Source organism: Bos indicus, chromosome 9 (genome assembly GCF_029378745.1).
Source record: "Bos indicus isolate NIAB-ARS_2022 breed Sahiwal x Tharparkar chromosome 9, NIAB-ARS_B.indTharparkar_mat_pri_1.0, whole genome shotgun sequence".
NCBI classification, from domain to species: domain Eukaryota; kingdom Metazoa; phylum Chordata; class Mammalia; order Artiodactyla; family Bovidae; genus Bos; species Bos indicus.
This window is the reverse complement of record NC_091768.1, coordinates 53109195-53135087: the sequence shown is the minus strand read 5'-3', so window position 1 is coordinate 53135087 and position 25893 is coordinate 53109195. Positions and strand designations below refer to the sequence as shown.

Sequence of the window (25893 nt, the reverse complement as noted above, 5' to 3'; positions counted from 1 at the left end):
GTAGGAAATTGAGTACGGAAGACTGTGTTCACACCGAAAGTTATGAGAAATGAGTTTAGAGAGATTAAGCAGGCATGGAGCTCCTTAAAATTCAAGGAACTTGCATTTTATCCTAGGGGTGATGAAATGAATTTAAAGCAGGGGAACAACAGTTTCACATTTGCATTTTTCAAGAAAAATGAGTCTGGGTGTCAGTTGGAAAATGAATTATAGTCATGATGGAGGCTGGAAGCTGCAGGCAGGGTTGAATTAAAGAACAGTCAAGAGAGGTCTGAGTGTTTTGGTTTTTGTAACTGGGAGACTAGTGAAATCATTGTCAAATCAACCAAAGTACAACCAGGCAACATATATAGAAGAAGATTTAAGACTTTTTTTTTTTTTTACTGAAATATTAATCATATTACACTCAAGTATGTAAAATGCTTTATTTTGAAATGAATGTATTGATCTTGATCTTGATGTATTTGTACATAGGTATATACTAATGCAATGTCCGCCCAGATCAAGATAGAGAATACTTCAAGTACCTCTCATTCCCTTTCCTAATCAATAACTTATTAATTACAAGGGAAAAAACAGTAATTTTACTGAAAAAATATGGCAGATACCACCTTAACCAAGCTGTCAAAGTTAACGTAATCCAAATGACAAACTGACAGTATGCACTTCCAGATGTGATGCACTGCAAAGGGCAAAGATGACAATGAATTCTTCGACACTCTCCCATCGGGAGGTATGGCCAGGGCTCCTTACCCTTGAATCCTTACCCATGCTCCCTACCCATGCGCTGTGACTGCACTGACAAGTGATGCTCTGACAATTTCTGACAATTCTACTTTCTTTGTCCTGTAATATTTGCTTTTGGAACCCAGTCAGTCACCATGCTATAAGAAGCCCATGCCACATAGAGAGCTTGCCTACAGATGTGCTGATCCAGTCTTAGCTGAATTCTCAGGCAACAACCAGCAATAGCTGCCTGCCATGTGTGTGGGCCACCTTGGATGTCTAGCCCATGTCAGCCTTCAGATGACACCAGTTCCCACTGTAATTACATGAGAGATCACAAGAGAAAACTGCCCAGCTGAGCTCCAACAATCTGCAAAACCCTGGGAAAAAAAATATATATATATACATATATATATATATACATACATATATATATATACACATGATGATATATATATATGATGAAATATATATATATCATATATATATGATATCATATCATATAGATATCTATCTATATATACACATATATATATATGATGATGAGATATATATATGTATATGATACATATATACAGATGACACCAGTTCCCACTGTAATTACATGAGAGATCACAAGAGAAAACTGCCCAGCTGAGCTCCAACAATCTGCAAAACCCTGGAAGATATATATATAATATATACATATATATTATATATTGTGTATATATATTATACATTATATATATAATATGTATACATTATATATAATATATACGTATATATATAATATATATATATATATATGAGCTCCAACAATCTGCAAAACCCTGTAAGATATATATAATAAGGAATTTTTTTTAAGCTGTTAGTTTTTTTTTTAATATATTTATTTGCCTGTGCTAGGTCTTGGTTGCGGCACACGGAATATTCACTGAGGAATGAGGAATCTTTAGTTCTGGCATATGAACTCTTAGTTGTGGCATGCCAGAATCTAGTTCCATGACCAGGTATTAAACTCAGGCCCCCTGCATTGGCAGCGTGGAGTCTCAGCCACTGGACCACGACTGAAGTCCCTAAGCTGCTAGATTTTGAGATGATTTGTTGTAGAGCTATAGATAACTGAAACAGTGACTAATGTAAAACTGTAAGCTCCGTGATGTTATCTTCCCTGTGTTCCTAGCTTCTAGAACGGTGCCTGGCACACAGTAAATAGAAAACTAAATATTTGTGGTGATGAATAAACAAATGAATAATCAGCAATATTACTGATTCGAGAAAATGATATGAAAAGCCACTTCTCTATTCAATACTATGAAGCAAAGGTGAAATGTTTGTCTTCTCTCACCTTAATAAATTACTTGAGCAAGCAAAGTTTTTTAAAAAAATCATGCTATTAATCATATCTACATTCAGAAGTGGGTCATCCATTTGACCTACCTAAAAGTGGGTCCCTTAAAAAATAGAATGTGCAACCTACATATTTAATAAAGATCTCATTAAGGATGCTGTTTTAAAGGCTTTAGAATCTCTTAAAATCTTTTATCTTACCTTTTGTTATTCCTCCTGAAGCATCATGGTCAGTAACGAAAGGAAAAAATGTAACAAGAATAACCAAAGAGAACAAAAGGTGCTCATTCGCTTTGGTGACATTGTGATACATTAAGTGTTTTTTCATGTCTAAGTACCTTATCTGAACCAAAAGCATCAGTGTGGACCAACACTAGGGGCAGGAAGGCTGAAACAGAAATGACTGTATAACTAATAGATAATAGCCTGAAGCACAGAGTTCGTAAGAGTTGAATATTCTATGCGGGGGTTTCCCCACAGTAATAGAAATTTAAGTAATATAGAGTAATAATATTATTATATATAATAATATACATATAATAATGTATAATAACATACAATATATAATAATAATATATAATAATATTATTATTATATTATAGCATGGGCGGCTGCGACGGCGCACATAGCGCGGACGAGAGGAGCTACCCCACGTACGAGGTCAGGGGCGGTGGCCGAGAGTGCCAGGCTGCGACAGCACAGGAGCAGCCACAAGGAGCTACCCCATGTCCGAGGCCAGGGGCAGCGGCCCAGAGGAGCAACCCCACATCCAAGGAGTGGTGGCTGCGCGGGAGCAGGAGGGTCTAGAGGAGCTATTCCACATTCAAGGTCAGGCGGGGTGGTGGTGAGGAGATACCCATCGTCCAAGGTAAGGAGCAGTGGCTGTGCTTTGCTGGAGCAGCCGTGCAGAGATACCCCATGTCCAAGATAAGAGAAACCCAAGTAAGACGGTAGGTGTTGCAAGAGGGTATCAGAGGGCAGACACACTGAAACCGTAATCACAGAAAACTAGTCAATCTAATCACACTAGGACCACAGCCTTGTCTAACTCAACGAAACTAAGCCATGCCTGTGGGGCAACCCAAGACGGGCGGGTCATGGTGGAGAGATCTGACAGAATGTGGTCCAGTGGAGAAGGGAATGGCAAACCACTTCAGTAGTCTTGCCTTGAGAACCCCATGAACAGTATGAAAGGCAAAATGATAGGATACTGAAAGAGGAACTCCCCAGGTCAGTAGGTGCCCAATATGCTACTGGAGATCAGTGGAAAAATAACTCCAGAAAGAATGAAGGGATGGAGCCAAAGCAAAAACAATACCCAGTTGTGGATGTGACTGGTGATAGAAGCAAGGTCCGATGCTATAAAGAGCAATATTGCATAGGAACCTGGAATGTCAGGTCCATGAATCAAGGCAAATTGGAAGTGGTCAAACAGGAGACAGCAAGAGTGAATGTCAACATTCTAGGAATCAGTGAACTAAAATGGACTGGAATGGGTGAATTTAACTCAGATGACCACTATATCTACCACTCTGGGCAGGAATCCCTTAGAAGAAATGGAGTAGCCATCATGGTCAACAAAAGAGTCCAAAAGGCAGTACTTAGATGCAATCTCAAAAACCACAAAATGATATGTTTGATTCCAAGGCAAACCATTCAATATCACAGTAATCCAAGTCTATGCCCCAACCAGTAACGCTGAAGAAGCTGAAATTGAACGGTTCTGGTTTTAGAAAAGGAAGAGGAACCAGAAATCAAACTGCCAACATCTGCTGGATCATGGAAAAAGCAAGAGAGTTCCAGAAAAACATCTATTTCTGCTTTATTGACTATGCCAAAGCCTTTGACCGTGTGGATCACAATAAACTGTGGAAAATTCTGAAAGAGATGGGAATACCAGAACACCTGACCTGCCTCTTGAGAAATCTGTATGCAGGTCAGGAAGCAACAGTTAGAACTGGACATGGAACAACAGACTGGTTCCAAATAGGAAAAGGAGTACGTCAAGGCTGTATATTGTCACCCTGCTTATTTAATTTATATGCAGAGTACATCATGAGAAACGCTGGGCTGGAAGAAGTACAAGCTGGAATCAAGATTGCTGGCAGAAATATCAATAACCTCAGATATGCAGATGACACCACCCTTATGTCAGAAAGTGAAGAGGAACTAAAAAGCCTCTTGATGAAAGTTAAAGTGGAGAGTGAAAAAGTTGTCTTAAAGCTCAACATTCAGAAAATTAAGATCATGGCATCTGGTCCCATCACTTCATGGGAACTAGATGGGGAAACAGTGGAAACAGTGTCAGACTTTTTTTTTGGGGGGGTGGGGGGACTCCAGAATCACTGCAGATGGTGACTGCAGCCATGAAATTAAAAGACACTTACTCCTTGGAAGGAAAGTTATGACCAACCTAGATAGCATATTCAAAAGCAGAGACATTACTTTGCCAACAAAGGTCCGTCTAGTCAAGGCTTTTTCCAGTGGTCATGTATGGATGTGAGAGTTGGACTGTGAAGAAAGCTGAGTGCCGAAGAATTGATGCTTTTGAACTGTGGTGTTGGAAAAGACTCTTGAGAGTCCTTTGGACTGCAAGGAGATCCAACCAGTCCATTCTGAAGATCAGCCCTGGGTGTTCTTTGGAAGGAATGATGCTAAAGCTGAAACTCTAGTACTTTGGCCACCTTATGCAAAGAGTTGACTCATTGGAAAAGACTCTGATGCTGGGAGGGATCGGGGGCAGGAGGAGAAGGAGACGACAGAGGATGAGATGGCTGGATGGCATCACTGACTCGATGGACGTGAGTCTCAGTGAACTCCAGGAGTTGGTGATGGACAGGGAGGCCTGGCGTGATGCGATTCATGGGGTTGCAAATAGTCGGACACGAATGAGCGACTGGCTGAACTGATAGTAATATTAAAGTAATATTAAATTTAATATTAAAATATTAAATAAATATTAAAGTAAATATAAAGTAATATTAAATTTAATATATAGTAACATAGTACAAATATAGCCCATTTGTACTGTTTCTTAATTGAATAATTAAAAAGTAGCATCTGTTTATGAAAAGCAGCATCTGTTTATGTACTCACCAATTCATAAAAATTTATGTTGAACTATATTGAAAAAAGCAAGGTAAAAGGAAAATACAATTTAAATCTTACACAAAAATATATTATTGTGTAATAAGCATCACTGCAAATGAAACTATAATTACAAAATAAAATAATCTTCATTACATATTTCAGTGAAATTATTCATTTATTTGAATTATTATAGCTTCCAAGAAATGCAGGAAGGCATTTTAGGAAAAATCTGGCTATAATATTTCCCATACATAAGGTATACTAAAATAGCAAATTTGCTCAAAATCATTCTAAGTGGAATTTTTATGACAAAACATACACGTATTAAATTTAATCATTACTTATTCTTTTGAAAAAAAGAAAAAGGCCTGAGGCTTATTTTACAAATGAATTGAATATTACTTTTTTTTTTTTCCTCAGTAGCTCCACTATTTCCAGATGTGAATGTCAGTAATCAATCCTATGGGTAATTACTTTTATTATTTTCTTTGGAACCAGAAGCAGAGTTCATTGTCATTCAGGTGGCATTGTTGCAGCTCTCTTTAAAAATGCACCTCTCCAAGGTTATATTCTCTCAAATAACCAAGAACTCTTTCTGCTCCTCAAGACTACACTGCTACCTATTTTTTCTCATCTCAGGAATTACTTCTCAACATCCAAGTACTAGCTTATCTCATTTTGACTGAATTCTTATCAACAAAGTATTCATCTTTATAGTGACCTACCCATTGCCTTTTTCCTCACAGGAAGTAAGAAGAATCAATTTGGATGTTACCTGCTATGTACTTCACAACATTAATACATTAAACTTATAGAACCTCATCTCTGCTCAGGATTCTGTTCTTCTAACTCCTACAGTTCTTCCCAAGACACAGTTCTATTGTCGGAGTGCAGACAATGGCAAAGAAAAGCCACAGAATTAGTCACCTAAATGTGCTGAAGGTAAAGCTTTGAGTTTTTACATATGGACTTAAATCTAAGAGCTTCTGTTATTTCACCATTTCTCCTAAGAAGTAACTCAGTTCTATTATAATGTTCCTAAAGCAGAAGAAATGGAGTAGCCAGATAAACAAATGGATAGTCCTCTCAAAAGATTTAATGGTCTAAGACAAGTAAGCTAGAGTAGCTTTAAAGTGATGAGCTATATAATGAGCAATGGCTATTTAAGATAAATAAAATCATTTTAATCCTTTGTGTTCATTTCTTATATATTTTCAGCTTGTACCCAATAAGCTGTCCTGAAGCTCAGCCCCAATTCAGGGCGCTTTGTGCCACATCAGTTCAATCCCTGTAGGTATGAGTACAGAAGCTTCATCATACTAACCTAAACCTCCAGTATTTTAGAGCATGGAGTAGATATGGAGGAGGGGATGTCCGTGCATAAGCATTAGTTGGGACCAAGAAAAGCCTTCTGGCACAGACAGTAGCCACTCCTGATTGGCTAATGGTGAGGTGCTAAATGTTGATCATGTGGAGCTAAGGGGATTGCAGCCAGATCACAGGGGGGCAAGCTCGGCATTAGTGCCTTTTCACCGTTATCTCCTAGCTTGTCCAAGACGTTCCAGTTTATGCCTCTTGTCCTGATGTAACTGGTGCCCTCTTCACTCTCAAGTGTCTCAGTTTGAGCAATAATTTACATGGTGACCCTATTTATGGCAGAACTTTGTGAAATCCGCCCAGTTAGGCAGCTTTTCTGTATCAGCTTCCTGGATCCCAGTTCTGTTCATCCTATGGTTGGCCTCCCTGTGTCTTCCCCTAACTCTGCTAACCACGAACCTCCAGGAATTATTCCCTTCTTCCTTTTTCATGTCCCATAAAATTTCTCTCCTTCAAACTCCCTCAAAATTACCCTCCTATCTCCTATCCCTTTTCTTCTTTCATAGGAAACTTTAGACCCAGACAATGTTGATATTTAAACTGCACAGATGGTCAGCGCAGCACACTGGTCATTATTTTTAAAACATCCCTGATCCAGAGCTCATCAACAAAGAAGTCTCTCAGCCTGACTAAAGCAGTCTACCACAGCAGAGAAGGCCCAGATGTGTATTTTTCCAGAGGTCCACAGAAGATTCTCATGCTCAGGGCGCTGAGTAGTCCTGGCTTCACACAGCCCAGGCACCTTGCATGCCATCGCACCCAATTTTTATAGTCCCACAGAGAAACAGCGAAGGTAGTGCTGCGGTCAGGGGCACAAGGTTTTCAAAGAGTTTAAATCTGGGCTCCAACATTTGTTAGGCCATCTTTTATAGATCCCTGTACTTCAATTTTCCTTGTAAAATATAGTAACAGTACTTCTCCTCCTACCAGTGGTAAATATTGTTAATACATGTAAAGCACCTAGATCAATGCCTAGTACAGTAATTGCTTTAAAGATGCTAGCAATTATTACCTGTTTTACAACTGAGGACACTGCCAACATCACGTGGCTAGAGGTGATGCTGAGATCTACATCCAGATTTTCTGAATCTCAACTCCATGCTGTCTGTGACACCACTACTACCCAACACTCTCCTACACATGATACAAAGCAGTAATAGGCTAATCAATGATATGGGAAGGACTTTATCATGCGACACTACATAACCACAGCCATATTTACAGCTACCTATCCACAGTGTAGATCTGAATAGTGAAGATGGCTCAGAAACAGCATTACCATGATTCAGGTACAGGTACTGACCTTTATTTGGTAAAGAAAAACAGTTTTGATGATTTACTGAATTTCTAAAACACAATTTTATAGACAGAATTCTTGTTTTCTTTACAAAAAAAAAAAAAAAAAAGGTTTTGAACCAAATATGGTCTAGGGATAGTTGATTCACATAATGAAACTGCATCTGAACACAGCTTAAAATCCTCCCATCTCCGTCAGTTTTTCTCTTCTCAGCTTTACAAAGGCCTCATTCCATCATCATGCTTAATTCCTCAGCACCTTCCATATTATTCCCAGGGGAAATTCTTGGGAAGATGGGGATGCCTGTCTTCCCTCAGAAAAACACTGATAACTTGAAATTTTTCTTACCACATTCTATGAGTATTCCCACAGCTCACAGAAAAAATATACCACTAGGACTTTAAAATCCTAAATTCTGGGCCTGACTATGTCATAAACTACAGAATAATCTTAAATAGGTCAGGAAACTTCCTCAGGCTTCTCATCTGAACTGCAAAAATTCAAGTCGAATTTGTTCCATCCTTTGTAGTTATTATGCATCTTCACAGTAACCTTTTGACTTAATAAAGCAGCACTATATTCATTTTATAGAGGAAACAATCTCAAAGAGGTTATGCAATCTACCCAAACTCCCAGAGGTAGTAATATTGCAGAGCTAAACTTACACAACCTTGCTGAAGACCCTAGTACTGGCTCACACTGTGCTCCTAAGTTTGTTAAATGATCGAGACAGCAATTTTCCAAGTCTTTTGCAGTGATCAAACGTTATTATTTCTACTTGTAATTTTTTATCTCTTCTTTCAGCCAGTATTTAAATCGGAAAAAAACACATGTATTTGATCACCAAATTCAATTTACCATGGTTCTTTAACTATGCTTTAAAATTATCTTGTACTTTTACATTAAGTCCACAGAAAACTTATTTTTTTTTCAGAGAGTTTCTACCACCTGCCTCTCTGAAAGCTTTTGGACTTACCTGTTTGGTTGTCAAAGCAGAGGCTGACAAAATTTTATAAACACCAATTCTTGCTTGTATTTTTAAAAAGTTATTTTATATGTAAAATTCATTCAAAACAAAATAAGTCTCCACTAGTTCTTTTTCCCTGGAACAGTAATAAAAATATATTTTCTACTGTTTTGTATCCAGTCTCCTGTCTGCCATTATTCAGGAAACATTGTTATTGGACTTCAATGTCAAGCGTCCCTTTCCTCAACAAAAAAAACTCAGTCTTAAGAGTCAGGAAAACTCTTCCTTTCACTATTCCACAGGAAGAATAAACCAGCTACCTACACTGGAAGATGAAGCTCTGAATGTTAAAGAAAGGATTCAGGATATTTCCCAAGAGGCTACATGACCAATTTAAAAGCTGATGATAGATTTGCTTAAAATACAGTAATTTTTATTTACAGTAAATTTATACATGTGCTGATTAGTCATGCTGATATTACATAAGAACACAAACTAAACCAAAGTTTAACAGAGAGAAAAGTCAATCCTATCAGCCATCCTGAATATTCAAAAGAGTTCATAAATAGCAAGCTCTCACAAAGAGGTAGCTCAACACAATTGGTAATTTATATAATTAAACCTGCTACAAATGAAGAAAATAAACAGGGCATGGGGATGAGGACAGGAAAAGTCCTGTCAAGATTCTCTTCATTTTGATTCTATTGCTTTCTTGCCTTCCGGGGGGAAGATTTTGACTTCAAAAGTCACAAAATATTTGAGAAGGGAATTTACATCTTGCTGTTCTAGATGGTATTCTTCAGCTATTTTCTTAGCAGTCCATGTGTCTGGATAAAGTTTATGATTATTGAGAAGTGTCAATGCCTCTACAATGGAAATTTTGCCTTTGGGAATGTTCTTAACGTCCATCATGTCAAACTGATGGTCTTTCGGCAACCTGAACTCCTTAGGCTTCTGACGTGCTGTGGCATCCTTTACCTAGTATCAAAAGACAAAAACCAAAAAACAGGCTTTTAGGATGAGAGCAAGGATTTGACATCTACTTTCGTGCCTTGAATCTCTATTTTTCTTCTTCAAACAAGTATTACCCGTGCTTCTCCAAACTACATTTTCTCTTTAAGATGAGTCTTAGTTTGATGGTGCTTTTGCCATATCACCATTTCACAACCATAGTTCAATCATTACGTAGAAATCAATCAAATGGATACCATCCACTCACCACATTATTTCATATATATTAAAAGAATAACAAGTTGGTTAGAAACAATAAACTGCTTTAGGAGGGCAGGAACCTGATGCTGCTCTAACAGCTTACCTGACAATCTTCATTCTTTTCCCTAGTTTTGTATTCATATTCAGTTCAGTTCAATAGCTCAGTCATGTCCAACTCTTTGCAACCCCATGGACTGCAGCACGCCAAACCTCCCTGTCCATCACCAACTCCCAGAGTTTACTCAAATTCATGCCCATTGAGTCAGTGATGCCATCCAACCATCTCATCCTCAGTCATCCCCATCTCCCCCTGCCTTCAATCTTTCCCAGCATCAGGGTCTTTTCCAGTGAGTCAACTCTCAGCATCAGGTGTCCAAAGTACTGGAGCTTCAGCTTCAACATCAGTCTTTCCAATGAGTATTCAGGAGTGTAAGGAGATCCAACCAGTCCATTCTAAGGAGATCAGTCCTGGGTGTTCTTTGGAAGGAATGATGCTAAAGCTGAAACTCCAGTACTTTGGCCACCTCATGCAGAGCTGACTCACTGGAAAAGACTGATGCTGGGAGGGATTGAGGGCAGGAAGAAAAGGGGACGACAGAGGATGAGATAGCTGGATGGCATCACCGACTCAATGGATGTGGATTTGGGTGAACTCTGGGAGTTGGTGATGGACAGGGAGGCCTGGCATGCTGCAATTCATGGGGTCGCAAAGAGTCGGACATGACTCAAGAACTGAACTGAACTGATGGGACCAGATGCCATGATCTTAGTTTTCTGAATATTGAGCCTTAAGCCAACTTTTTCACTCTCTACTTGCACTTTCATCAAGAGGCTCTTTAGTTTTTCTTCACTTTCTGCCATAGTGGTGGTTATCATCTGCTTATTTGAGGTAATTCATATTTCTCCCAGCAATCTTGATTCCAGCTTATGCTTCTTCCAGCCCAGCGTTTCTCATGATGCACTCTGCATAGAAGTTAAATAAGCAGGGTGACAATATACAGCCTTGACGTACTCCTTTTTCTATTTGGAACCAGTCTGCTGTTCCAAGTCCAGTTCTAACTGTAGCTTCCTGACCTGCACACAGATTTCTCAAGAGGCAGGTCAGGTGGTCTGGTATTCCCATCTCCTTCAGAATTTTCCACAGTTATTGTGATCCACACAGTCAAAGGTTTTGGCATAGTCAATAAAGCAGAAACAGTATTTTTCTGGAACTCTCTTGTTTTTTCGATAATCCAGCAGATGTTGGCAATTTGATCTCTGGTTCCTCTGCCTTTTCTAAATCCAGCTTGAACATCTGGAAATTCATGGTTCACATATTGTTGAAGCCTGGCTTGGAGAATTTTGAGCATTACTTTACTAGTGTGTGAAATGAGTGCAATTGTGCAGTAGTTTGAGCATTCTTTGGCATTGCCTTTCTGTGGGATTGGAATGAAAACTGACCTTTTCCAGTCCTGTGGCCACTGCTGAATTTTCCAAATTTGCTGGCATATTGAGTGCAGCACTTTCACAGCATCATCTTTCAGGATTTGAAACAGCTCAACTAGAATTCCATCACTTCCACAAGCTTTGTTCACAGTGATGCTTCCTAATGCCCACTGGACTTCACATTCCAGGATGTCTGGCTCTAGGTGAGTGATCACACCATCGTGATTATCTGGGTCATGAAGATCTTTTTTGTACAGTTCTTCTGTGTATTCTTGCCCCCTCTTCTTAATATCTTCTGCTTCTATTACGTCCATACCATTTCTGTCCTTTATCGAGCCCATCTTTGCATGAAATGTTCCCTTGGTATCTCTAATTTTCTTGAAGATATCTCTAGTTTTTCCCACTCTATTGTTTTCCTCTATTTCCTGGTGGCCTACAGTCCACGGGGGTCACAATGAGTCGGACCCGACTAAGCGACTTCACTTTCACTGAGGAAGGCTTTCTTATCTCTCCTTGCTATTCTTTGGAACTCTACATTCAAATGGGTATATCTTTCCTTTTATCCTTTGCTTTTGGCTTCTCTTTTCTCAGCTATTTGTAAGGCCTCCTCAGATAGCCATTTTGCTTTTTTCCATTTCTTTTTCTTGGGGATGATTTTGCTCCCTGTCTCCTATATAATGTCACAAACCTCCATCCATAGTTCATCAGGCTCTCTATCAGATCTAGTCCCTTAAATCTATTTCTCACTTCCACTATATAATCGTTAGGGATTTGACTGAGGTCATACATGAATGGTCTAATGATTTGCCTTACTTCCTTCCATTTAAGTGTGAATTTGGCAATAAGGAGTTCATGATCTGAACCACAGTCAGCTCCCGGTCTTGTTTTTGCTGACTGTATAGAACTTCTCCATCTTTGGCTACAAAGAATATAATCAATCTGATTCATTGTTGACCATCTGCTGATGTCCATGTGTAGAGTCTTCTCTTGTGTTGTTGGAAGAGGGTGTTTGCTATGACCAGTTCATTCTCTTGGCAGAACTCTATTAGTCTTTGCCCTGCTACATTCTGTACCCCAAGGCCAAATATGCCTGTTACTCCAGGTATTTCATTGCATTCCAGTCCCCTATGATGAAGAGGACACCCTTTTTTGGTGTTAGTTCTAGAAGGAATTGTAGGTCTTCATAGAACCATTCAACTTCAGCTCCTTCAGCACTACTAGTCAGGACATAGACTTGGATTACCATGATATTGTAAATATCATCAAACCCAACAACTCTTCTTTTATGATCAGTTTCCTTCTTTTCAGTTCAGCTTTAAAAAACAGTACTTGTGATCTCATATCCAGAGGATTACATCTTAATCCAGAGGACATTTTTTAAGCAAACACTGCTGACCACTCCCACATACCCACAACTATTTTTGCTTTGGTTTCCATACCACCTCTCTCCTAGTGTTCCATCTGTCTCCGCAGTGGTTCCTTCCTTGCGGTCTATTCACTTCAGCTACCCTGTAAATGTTAGTATGCCCCCAAGTTCTGGCCCAGGCCCTCTTCTCACTCTACACATTCCCCCCAAGCAATCCCACCATCCCCTTATTATTATTATCCACACATCAATGACTCTCAAATATGGTCTCAAACCTTGACCTTTCTCCTGACTTTCAGATCCCAATTCCCAAATGACTAACTACATTTTTACTTGATAACCTATAAATACCTCAAAGATCAACTTGTCTAAAGCTGAACTTGTCCCTTTTCTCTGAAAATACAATTTTGTCCCCATATTCTCTAGCTCAGGGACCAACTCCACCCATCTCTCATAGCCCACTTCAAAACTCAGTTTCTTTTATATTTAACATTTCCCTCTCCTCACTCATTACAACCAATCAATGAACAAATCCTGCTCATGCTTCTAAGTCCCTCTCAAACCTGTTCATTCTCTCCCAGTCACTAATTACCTTTGTCCAAGCCAATGTCTCTTACGGGAACTACTGCAAAAGCCTGGTCTCCTCTTAACTGGGTAAAATGCCTTTCCCTCCCTCCCTCCCAGCCCACCCTCAAAACTGCCCTCAGAATGAAGCAGATCTAAAGTCACTCTTCCACAGGAAACTCTTCAATGACTTCCAACTGCCCTCAGGATAAAACTCAAATTCCTTAGCAAGACAAATACAACCTTCATGATTTGGCCCCTACTGACTTTCTACCCCACCCCATTTCATCGACCCAGATTCATCCCTCATACTTTCTTCTAACTGTGGGTGTGTGCATTCTCAGTTGCTCAGTTGTGTCCAGCTCTTTGCAACCCCACCAGGCTCCTCTATCCATGGGACTTCCTAGGCAAGAAAACTGAAGTGAGTTGCCACTGCCTCCCTCCTCCAGTGGATCTTCCCCACCCAGGTAATGAACCCAAGTCTCCTGCAGCTCCTGCACTGACAGATTCTTTACCATTGAGCCACCAGCTCCTAACTGTACTGAACTCTAAAGGCACCACACACTCTCCTACCTTCATATTGTAACTCTGGCCTGAAACACTCCTAACTTCTTCACTTTCCAAAAACTCAAGTTTCCCTTATCTTCCTAGTTCTGTATCTTCTTACTACCTAATATATACTTTTTTAATCCAGTTTTCCCTTCTGATTAATATTAAATACTAAAATTAACATGACACTGAAAAAATCTGATAAATTCAACATCCTCTTTTAATTAAAAAAAAAACTCTTAGCAAATTAAAAATAGAACAAAACATCCTGTGATAAAAGTATTTTTCAATCAGACCAAATCACTTTATTTTAACTAATTACAGGCACCCTATGCAAGGAAAGAACAGGACAGAATAATAGACACAGTAAGAGGAGAATTAAGTATAAACACTAAAAAGAGAGAAAATTGTAATTCCATTCCAATGGTATGAGAATATCTTTAGAAAAATATAAAAGAATCAACTGAAAAACAAAGAGAAATAATAACCTAGCAAAGCAGGCACGTGCAATACAAAAATCACTTTTTTTGTGTGACATATTAGCAATAAATAGTTAAAAACTTAGGGAGAAAAGAGATCTCATAGTAACAATCTTCCCTGTACCCTTCGAAGACTCAATAAAACAAAAATGTTAATTCTCAATTAATCTATAAATTCCAATTCAATTACACTCAAAATCAAAATAGGACTTTTCAAGAATTTGTTCATATGGGGAAAAAATGTGTGGCAAGAGTCAAAGAACTTCTGAAAAGAAAGAAAGATGATCATAACAGGTATCAAGATACTTTACAAAGTTTTATTAATTAAAATAGTATAATTCTAGTGTAGACATAGAAAAATAAATAGAACTGATGAATCCGTTAACAGACTTATAAGTGTATGTATTAGCATTTTAAATGAGTGGGGAAAGGACTGGGTTATTCAATAAATTATATTTAGACAACTGACCATCCAGTTGAAAAGTTCTCCCTCACCAAAAACTTTATTTAATGCCAAATAAAGATTTTAACATAAAATATATAATCATAAAAGTACTAAGAAAATACAGAAGACTTTATGTTAGACTGAGTCCATACAATGAAAGACAAAAAGGCTAATATATTTCACAAAATTTTGAATAGCAATAGATAAAAAGTCGGACAAAAGTAAATTATTTGACATATGAGAGCCACGGCATCACTGATGTCTAAAGACATCACAAATCATTAAGAAAATTATGAACTGCCCAAAAGAAAAAGAGACAAACATAAATAGGCATTTCAACCTTTTCTTCACTATCACTTGCCCATGAATGAGTTTTTTCAGATTTTTCCTAATACCTCTCCAAGAAATTTTAACACCACTGTGTATCTCCTAAGTATTATATTTACATTCCTATATCTTATACATAAGAAGTATTAAATGGTTTTTGTTCCCCAAGAGTTAATTTTAGAATGAATAAGTACATGTGAGAGAAACAATACCGAAGTATTATCCAACACCTGTCTAAATATAAAGAACACAAACATCAACCCCTATATATTTGTGTGTGTGTGTATGTGAACATCTGATAACCGAACCCTATAACTGTTGTTGTAACAAGTTACAAACCTTACTTTACATGTGCGTTTTCTCTTCCCTACTTAAAATTATACTAATAACTATTAACATATCTGTGCAGTTTATTGCCTATCTACAGAGAAAGACTTTGGAGAATTTTAGAATGAAAAGGGAATGGTCACTGGTACTTCCCTCTCCTTTAATCAAAGTCTTCTCCCTGCTTAGAAGCTTCCTGCCCCCATGAACTCATCTGGCTAACACCCAGCTGTTGTTCAGGCCACTTCCTCAGAAACCATCCCTGGTCCTTCTGTCTCAAACAGCTCCCTCTGATATGCTCAGTACCTACATTTCCTCTTTATAGACTTCGCAATTATGTACCTGTGGCTGCTCATTTGTTTAATGCCTGTGTCCCTCACAACACTATAAGCACTGTGACAGCAAGGACTAGAACTGCTGTGTTCATCACTGTACACAGAGCACTTGTGCCTGATATTTACATACAGGTTCCCACTCCCAGTTTATTCTGCCATCTCCCTGTTTTTACAAATCCTATCTGAATATTTTCTTAAAAACAAACAAACAAAAAGCCCACCAACAACACAATACTAAAAAATGTTCTGATATCAGAACATACCTCAAACCACTGAAGGAAGAGAAAATAGTATTAAAGCTCTCTCTTACTACTACTACGTCACTTCAGTAGTGTCTGACTCTGTGCGACCCCATAGACGGCAGCCCACCAGGCTCCCCCGTCCCTGGGATTCTCCAGGCAAGAACACTGGAGTGAGTTGCCATTTCCTTCTCCAATGCATGAAAGTGAAAAGTGAAAGTGAAGTAGCTCAGTCATGGCCAACCCTCAGCAACCCCATGGACTGCAGCCTTCCAGGCTTCTCCGTCCATGGGATTTTCCAGGCAAGAGTACTAGAGTGGGGTGCCATTGCCTTCTCCAAAAGCTCTCTCTTGGTGTCATTCAAATGTCATTCAAGTGACCAATTGTCATTTGGTAGAAATTTCCTACCAAATCCTATAAATTCTGAAATAATAGAGGTGCATTCAAATAATCCTTTCACAAGTCTGTTATTTTTTCACAAGTCTTTTAGATTTCAGCAAATACCTCTTGCTTAGACCTCTGTGCTTCAACTTTGCCAAAGCTCTGCATTCTGGTTCAGAAGCACACTGACACATGTATAAACATGCAGAGCCCTCACTCTCTTTTACTATTTGCCACACTTCTCTACGTGATTCTCCTGGAGCTCCAAGGAGTTATAATATATATTTACTTAATGAAAACACACATTACCTGCAAAGAAGACACGGGATCTTGGGAATCAACATACACGTCTTTTAGTAATGACAGCAGTTTGTCATCTTTCCTATCAATTTCTCCCTTAATTTCTGGATGGCCTAAGGAAAGAAAAAGAATGTTACAAATGTAAAGCCAAAGAAAATTTCCTATAAGATCCTAACACTTAACACAAAACAGTCACTTTTTTTCCCCAAAAACTTTAAAATTTTTATTTTACATTGGGGTACAGCTGATTAACAATACTGTGGTAGTTTCAGTGAACAGGAAAGGGACTCAGCCATACATATACACGTATCCATTCTCCCCCAAATCCCCCTCCTATCCAGGCTGGCACGTTATACTGAGCAGAATTCCATGTGCTATACAATAGGCCGTTGTTGGTTACCCATTTTATATACAGCAGCGTGTACATGACCTTCCCAAAGTCCCTAACTATCCCTTACACGGCCCCTCCTCCCCCGGAAACCATTAAGTTCGTTTTCTAAATCTTTGAGTTGCTTTCTGTTTAAGACAGTCACTTCATTTTTTGCTTAATCAACATTCACTCGAACACAGTAGGACGTGTTTTAAATGTAACTCATAATGCTAGGTCCAGTTCGGTGTCCACTGTTCGGCGAAGACGTCTAGAAAGTTCTCCTGCATAGGATTGCTTCTGATTCTGATTCCTTGTATCATGCCGCAAAGTATTAAAGCCGGCGAGGGCGGGGTCAGCATGGGCAGACGCCGACACCTCCAAGGCTACGAAGTAGGCGGAGCCGCCGACTCCGCGGGAGCAAGGAGACAGTCTCAATGTCACCAGCCCGGTGGCGCCACCTTCCCGAGTTCGGCTGACCCAGGTGACTGCAGCTGACCCCGGTCACCCCCACCACTGCACCGAGGTCCACCACTCAACCCACACCCGGAGACCGAGCGCCGGGACCCGAGGCACCACTTACTGCTCATCTGCTCTAGCAGGAGGTTCTTGGTGGAGGGGTGCCTGGGAGCAGGGGAAGGCTTCATTCTGCTGATTTCCCGTTCCGCCCGGTTCTCTAGGTTGAAATTCCTGACTGCGCGAGCCACTGCAGCCCCCATTTCTTCACAACATGATGCCCTAAGTTACACCACACGTGGTTATACACCGGCGCGGGCGACCTCCGGGACACACCGGAGCATGCGCACGTCTGGGGGTGACCCGCACTGGAGCTTCAAAACGCGCGCTAAATGCGTGCAGTTTGCCCCCTAGCGGTCGGGAGGGCACACGCCGCGTCTCCACCCAGAATATCTCAAAGGGAGCACCTCCCTCTGGGGCGGAGACATACTCCCACCTGCGGCTGCTTCCCGCGATTTGGGGCGGGACTTAGGGCTTGGGCACACCTTGTTTTTACGCTCTGCAGCCTGGTGGAGTCCGGCGGGAAGCTTTAAAACAGTTTTCTTGCCGGGATTTCCCCCAGGTTTTCTGATTTAATCCCTCCCGAGTGAGGCCTGGCGTTGGTTCAAGTTCCCCACGTGATCCCACAGTTGCAGGCTGAGAATCAAAGTCTAAGCAAATGGACCTTGAGTTCTTTCACGGGTCGGTGCAACCAGAGGAAGCCAATATAAATGCAATTAATGGCTAAAGGAAGGTTCTAAAATAGCCCTTTCCTCCTTTTATGAAAGGAAAATAGTGAAATTTTACTCATTCTCGATGAATATTTGTTCTGTCGCTCTTTTGTTTAAATGTCGCTTATTTTCCTGTCCCGTTGCCTGTTGCGTCTGAATCTGAGCCCTGTTCTCTGTTCCCAGAATCTTTTACATCGCGCTCTCGTAACGCATTTGACGTCTCGATTTCCATTATGCTCTCCTTTTCCTTCTTTTTGTGTATTTTTAATGCTAATTTGGATAAGGCAATGGCACCCCACTCCAGTACTCTTGCCTGGAAAATCCCATGGACGGAGGAGCCTGGTAGGCTGCAATCCATGGGGTCGCTAAGAGTCGGACACGACTGAGCGACTTCACTTTCACTTTTCACTTTCATGCATTGGAGAAGGAAATGGCAGCCCACTCCAGTGTTCTTTCCTGGAGAATCCCAGGGACGGGGGAGCCCGGTGGGCTGCCGTCTATGGGGTCGCACAGAGTCGAACACGACTGAAGTGACTTAGCAATGCTAATTTGTGTTGTGTCTCTGTGCCATTAAGCATTGAGTCATTGCGTCATACCTTAGCCTATCTCTCCTTTGTTCTATACCTTTCTTACTCTTTTTAAGCCACGGAGACCTCCTTGTAATTTAGTGAAAGGAACAGCCAATAGGAAAAAAAAAACAGACAACAACAAAAACGAGCGGTGTTACATGTTTTCTTAATCTTCCTCTTTGTCTCTCTCTCCCTCCCTCCCCTTCTCTCCCTCTTGCTTCTCCGTCTGAAAGGATTACTGTGTTGCTTTTATTTAAGATTCTTCAAAAATATTGTCATTAATTCATAAAGAACCCACTAAAAAGTAGCAGAGTTTCCAAAGTTACAGTATTTTTCAGACTGTGGCTGTAAGATCTGTTTTTAGGGTTCTCAGCTCTCAGCAAAATGAAGTTTAAAAGCAGTGAAATGATACAACAGTAAGTTAAGTAATGCTTTTTAAAAGAATCTCAAACTAAAGAAAGGGCTGTTTTCTTTAAAGAAAACTAATAAAATTATTGCATATAGTAATCATACCAAAAGTTCTACAAGGGACATAGCTTCCACCATTAACTATCATGAACTGTTCTTACTGGAATTGGTATTTGAAATTTGCAGAGGCTAAAACCAGTGTTCTCTGGTAGTGTTAATTGTGAAGTTATCCTGAAGGTGGCAGGCTGCTCCAAGAGTTCCATCTTTGAGACAAGCATGCCTGTAAGTGCTTTAGAGCACAGGTCTTCATATTTCTACCTATATACACCAAAACATTTTCCTTTGCCTCACACATCTATGTGTTTCAACGATTATGGTAGTAATCCCATTCACTGCCTGTTAAAAATATTTTCAAAGTGAAAAATTCATTTTCATAGAAATCCACTGTACTTCTGGCAGCATGGAAAAGTAATGTGAGACAGAATTTATAAGAAGTGTAGGGAGCTATGGGAATTACCCACATGAAAGAATTTATTGAATTTCCACATTTAAGGAGACTTTGGATTCAATACATCTGTATCAGGTGGCTCAGACAATAAAAAATCTGCCTGCAATGCAGGAGTCCCGGGTTCGATTCTTGGGTCAGGAAGATCCCCTGGAGTAGGAAATGGCAACCCACTCCAGTCTTCTGTCCTGGAGAATTCCATGTGCAGAGAAGCCTGGCTGGATACAGTCCATGGGGTCACAAAGAGTCGGATACAACTGAGAGAATCACACACACGTACTGAGATTCAATATTTAAGGAACATCCAGTCCAGGCCAGCTGCCTTGCTGGCCCTGGAGTGTTCAAGTCCTCAAAGAGCAGGACAGAAGGCAGAGGTACTTGAGAAATACACAATTGCCTGTCATCCCTTGGGAGTCATCTAGAGATAAAACCTGAATCACAAATGCATAATTCCAGCCCTTCTTGTTAAATATGCAAATTAACATGAAGTGTGAACTCAAAACTCTCTCTGGACTCATGTTAAGGTTGAAGTCAGGTGCCCATGGAAAGCATAACCAGGATGTTGCTCAGAATTAATCATCTCTCTGACTGCCATATGATGTATTTATATTGCTGAATATCCTAGGGTACCAATGAAGTAAACCTAGAGTCTTGCCAACACAATAGAATGTAAATTTTTTGAGGACAGTAATTATTGTCTTTGTTCACTGCTGTCTGCATCTCACTGAACAATGCTTGGTACACAGTAGGTACTAAACAAATGTCAGGTAAATATTGGTGGGTGGTGGTGGTTCAGTCACTAAGTCATGTCCAACTTTTGCAACCCCATGGACTGTAGCCCTGCCAGGCTCCTCTGTCCATGGGATTCTCCAAGCAAGAATGCTGGAGTGGGTTGCCATTTTCTTCTCCAGGGGATCTTCCCGACCCAGGGATCAAACCCAGCCTTCTGCACTGCAAGCAGATATTTTATTGCTAAGCCACCAGAGAAGCCAAGATAAATATTAAATGAACCCAAAGATGAGCAGGGGCTTCCCTGGTGGCTCAGATGGTAAAGAATACACCTGTAATGCTGGAGTCCTGTGTTCAATCCCTGGGTTGGGAAGAACCCCTGGAGGAGGGAACAGCCACCCACTCCAGTGTTCTTCCCTGGAAAATCCCCATGGACAGAGGAGCCTGGCAGGCTACAGTCCATGGGTTGCAAACAGTTGGACATGACTGAGCAACTTTCACTTCACAAAAATGAGCAGAGCCCTCGAGAGTCTAGGCCTTAGATAGGTTTCTACCTGAACACCAGCCCCTCTACCAGAAATGAGTCCTTATGAAAGTCACTCACTCTGGTTATGCTCACTTCATCTTAGAACTGGGACAATAGCAATTACCTAATGGATTTCGCACCATTTAAAAATATGAAGTGTCTGATACAGTGTCTAGCTCAGAATATGATATTGAGTATTTGCGTTGCTTTCCATTTTCCAGAGGAACAGAAAGAAGTTTGAAAAGGAGCAGATATTCTGAAGCCCTGGTCTATAGGTGAGTAAAATGAATAAAATAAATATCTGAAAGTAAAGTGACTCAAGTTCTTCCAGAATTTAATTTTAAAAAAATAGATGTTTCAGTTTCTGTTCTCTGATTAGCGTGCTCTGCATGCAGTGCTGCTGGGCCCATTAAGGTGGAAAATTGGGTGGGCGTCATTAGCTTGACACCAGGCTTTCCCTGGTATTGGCTGCAGAAAGAGTCCCTCCTTGCTTCCTTCCTTCATCCTCAATCTTTCTCTCTCTATCTAGATTTTTACTTTCCTGCACTTCTTTCTTTTGGAGGAGGAAATGGCAACCCACTCCAGTATTGTTGCCTGGGAAATCCCATGGATAGAGGTGCCTGGAGGGCTACAGTCCATGGGGTCACAAAGAGTCAGACACGAGAGAGTGTGCATGCATGCCTTTCTTTGAACATAATTCAAAGGCATTCTGTGTTCTCCAAACCCACTAAACCCACATGGACAAGTGACTCAGGATGCTCTGGAAAGTCCCCAGAGGTTTCATTGACCAAACCCCAATTACAAGTGAGCAGCATGGCAGATTTGTGGAGGAATGGCTCATCCTGGCAGAGATGTCCAGGTTCAGATGGAACTTCTCCAGGCCCTGGATTCCAGTACCAGGGGCCAAGGAATTTGTGAGTCCAGCTGAGGTCATTTACCAGATTCCCAAACTTCACCGGTTCCATTGTGATGTAGTGTTGTGCGTTTGTGAGACCTAGAATATTTCAGAAAAAAAAATCCTGAAAACCAGAAAAAACTAGGCTCTGGTAGATCCAATATTCATATTGAGAAACTCTAGGTTTCATAGATTAGAATTACCAACCAGCAATTATACCCAGATGCCTACTCTGTGGCCACCAAACTTTTGGTATTGTATTAGTTTCCTATCGCAACTAACAAGTTACTGCCAAATAGTGCCTTAAACTGGAGGAGGAAATGGCAACCCACTCCAGTATTCTTGCCGAGAAAATTCCGTGGACAGAGGAGCCTGGCAGGCTACAGTCCATAGGGTCACAAAGAGTTGGACATGACTGAGCACTGCACAGCAGCAGCAGTGCCTTAAAACAGAGCAAATTATAATCTTGCTCTTCTGGAGATCAGAAGTCAGAAAGCTGGAAATGGGTTTCTGGAGACTAAAATCAAGGTATCAGCAGAGGTGTCTTCATCCTGGAGGCTCCGGAAGAGAATTCCTTTTCTGGTCTTTTTGGGCACTTCTGCTGCTGCTGCTGCTAAGTCATTTCAGTCGTGTCCGACTCTGTGCAACCCCATAGACGGTAGCCCACCAGGCTCCCCCGTCCCTGGGATTCTCCAGGCAAGAACACCAGAGTGGGTTGCCATTTCCTTCTCCAGTGCATGAAAGTGAAAAGTGAAAGTGAAGTCGCTCAGTCGTGTCCGACCCTCAGCGACCCCATAGCGTTTGACAACCAGCAAATGAATCATTTCATTGTATTATCTCCTTCTCTGACTATGACTCCCCTGCCTCCCTTTTCCCTTTATTACACCCTTATGATTACATTGGTCCTAAATATGATAATCCAGGATGATATCCCATGTCAACATTCTTAATTCAGTCACATCTGCAAAGTACATTTTGCAGGTTCTGGGGATTAAGAGATGGATGTCTTTGGAGGTCCATGTTCTGCCCAGCACAGTCACCGTCTTCAGAACATCTGTATCTACCTCTATGTCTATGATCAAATTAGTAAAATTCAAAACTAGAACAATGGAGAGAATGGCTAGCATTCTTTGTTCAGCCCCATGATGCTTATATTCCAAAGAAACAACCTAGTTGTTGAAAGAATAAAACCATTTTGTTCAGGCAGTTGTATTCTTTCTTTTAGAGTTTGTCTAAGAGCCACGGTAAGCTTACTAGTAAATTTGTCAGTACCTTGCCAGATCTCTACACTGCACTGAGAAGCAATTCTTCTAGGGTCCCATTCTTTCACCTTCTCTGGAGCACCTATGTCTGACAAGCTTCAGTGAGAAAGAATATGTATGGGGTTGGCCAGAAAGTTTGTTTGGATTTTTCTGTAACATATTATAGAACGCCCTGAACAAACTTATTGGCCAACTCCATTATCCCCCTTATATATAAAGCCTCATGATTGCTTTTCCTAGTTATGGCACCTTAGAGACACCAGAATTCTACCACCTTTCTCTCCTTCCCACTCAATTACTTCCCTCTCAGGTTAGAATTTCACCGTCACTCACCTATTCCTTTGTTTGCATTATTTTTTTTTTTTTTTACCCTTTTCTCTACCTAATCCACTTTTAAAAGGCAGGTACTCTCCGGGAAGGCAGGCCATTTATGGAAGAGTTTATCAGTTCTTTGGACTTGAACTGGAAGAAGAGAGCTGTTTGAAAAGTGGGAGAGAGAGAGAGGGAGAAGCTACTGGAAAAAGTGGGAAAGGGAAGGAAAGAAAGGAACCAGAGAATAACCAGAGCAGAAAAAAGGCGTCTACAACCCTCCATGGGGCTGAGAAGGCTCCACATCCAGCTCCTCTCCCAGTAGCTTTTCCTTCTGCCAGTCTCCTTGTATAAACTCTTTATAAATGAACAATATTGAAAGAAACAATTATCCAAACCCATGGGATGTAGGCAAAGCAGTACTTAAAGAAAATATGTGTGTGTATTTCTATTACATATATATGTTAAAACACTAGAAAGATTGACGGTAAATGAATTTGAGTTAAACATCCAACTCAAAAGCACGAGAAAAAGAATATCAATGTAAATCCAAAACATTTTTTAAAGAACTGAAGATAAAGCAGAAATTAATTACATAGAAAACAAAACCAAATAGTTCTTTGAAAATTTAAAAATCTGACCTATCTAAGTAAAAATAAAGGCACAAATAAAAAACCTTAGGGATTTTTTTGGAAAGAGTATGATCACAAATATAGAGAATTTTTTTAAATGAGAGAAAGTGATAGATGCAACTTTATATACAACTTTAATATATGATCTCCTCTCCTTGAGTGACTTACTTATAGCCAGTGAAATGTGGGAACTGTGAATAAAATGAAGTAGGACAGGATAGAATCAAATAGGCATAGATATCCCCTGGAGAAGGAAATGGCAACCCACTCCAGTATTCTTGCCTGGGAAATCCCATGGACTGTAGCCTAGTGGGTTGCAAAGACTCAAACATGATTGAGCAACTAAACAGCAAACAGAACAGACTATAGAATAGAATACATGACTCTCGTGACAACCTTACATAAAGTAAGACTCCATCTGAGGAATCAGGAGTGAGAGCCTTCTGTTGGCTTTGGAAAAGCAAGCTGCCATGTGGTTAGAGGGTCTTTAGAGAGCCTGTATGGATAAGAGGGATCATAAGGAAGGCTGAATGCCAAAGAATTGACACTGTCAAACCGTGGTGCTGGAGAAGACTCTTGAGAGTCCCTTGGACAGCAAGGAGATCAAAAAAGTCAATCCTAAAGGAAATCAACCCTGAATATTCATTGAAAGAACTGATGCTGAAGCTGAAGCTCCAATACTTTGGCCACCTAATGCGAAGAGCTGACTCACTGGAAAAGACCCTGATGCTGGGAAAGATTGAGGGCAGGAGGAGAAGGGGGAGACAGAGGATGAAATGATTGGATGTCGTCAGTGACTCAATGGATATGAGTTTGAGCAAACTCAGGGAGATAGTGATGGACAGAGAAGCCTGGTGTGCTGCAGTTTATTGGGTCGAAATGAGTTGGACATGACTTAGCGACTGAACAACAGAGAACCTATAAGAGGCCACATGGGAAAGAACATCAGGGTCCTTTTGGAGATAAGGGCAGCCCCCAGGTGACAATGAACTGAATTTTGGCAACAACTGCATGAGCCTGAAAGAGGACCTCCTGAAATTAACACAGCCCAGTCAAGTACTGTATTTCAACTGATTCACAATATATACTTGGTTAAATTCAATACCCATTAATAATACTATGGCTAGTTGAGAATAGAAGGAAGCCTCCTCTACTTGATAAAGAGTACATATCAAAAAATTGTAATAAATATAATTTGGAATGGTGAATGTTAGAAGAAAGACCAGTAAAGGCAGTACTTTTTGCTACTAGTCCTATTCAACATTTTGCTGGAGGTCCTACCTAATAAAGAACGAATAAAGGAAGTAAGAACTATTTATTCTTTTGAACAGTCAGTGTCTCTGTCTTCCCAGAAAATTTTGGAAATCATTCAAAGAATTATTATATCTTTAAAAGAATTCAATAAGCTAGCTGTTCTGTACACCAGTGAGAGAGTAGAATGGCCAAAAAATTTCATGTGCAATGGTCACAAAAACTATTATGCATCTCGGAATAAACTTCCAAAAATGTGCAAAACCCGAATTACGTAAACCACAAAATTTACATAAAGACAAAAAAGGAACAAGTGGTAGACATAGAATGTTCCTTGATGCAAAGTCTCAACAGTGTAAAAATGTCAGTTATTCCACAAATTAATCCATAAGTTTGATACACTTTAAACTTCCCTGGTGGCTCAGTAGGTAAAGCATCTGCCTATAATGTGGGAGACCCAGGTTCAATCCCTGAGTCAGGAA

General features: G+C 40.3%; 1 protein-coding gene across 1 annotated transcript; it reads right to left on the bottom strand.

Annotated features, from left to right (window-relative positions):
- Positions 1–9197: 9197 nt before the first annotated feature.
- On the bottom strand, positions 9198–17912 carry NDUFAF4 (NADH:ubiquinone oxidoreductase complex assembly factor 4). Its single transcript, XM_019967334.2, has 3 exons — positions 17683–17912; positions 16742–16845; positions 9198–9764 (listed from the first exon to the last, which is right to left on the bottom strand). The coding sequence occupies exons 1-3, from the start codon at positions 17816–17818 to the stop codon at positions 9477–9479; spliced, it is 528 nt and encodes a 175-aa protein (XP_019822893.1). The 5' UTR covers positions 17819–17912; the 3' UTR covers positions 9198–9476.
- Positions 17913–25893: the final 7981 nt, after the last annotated feature.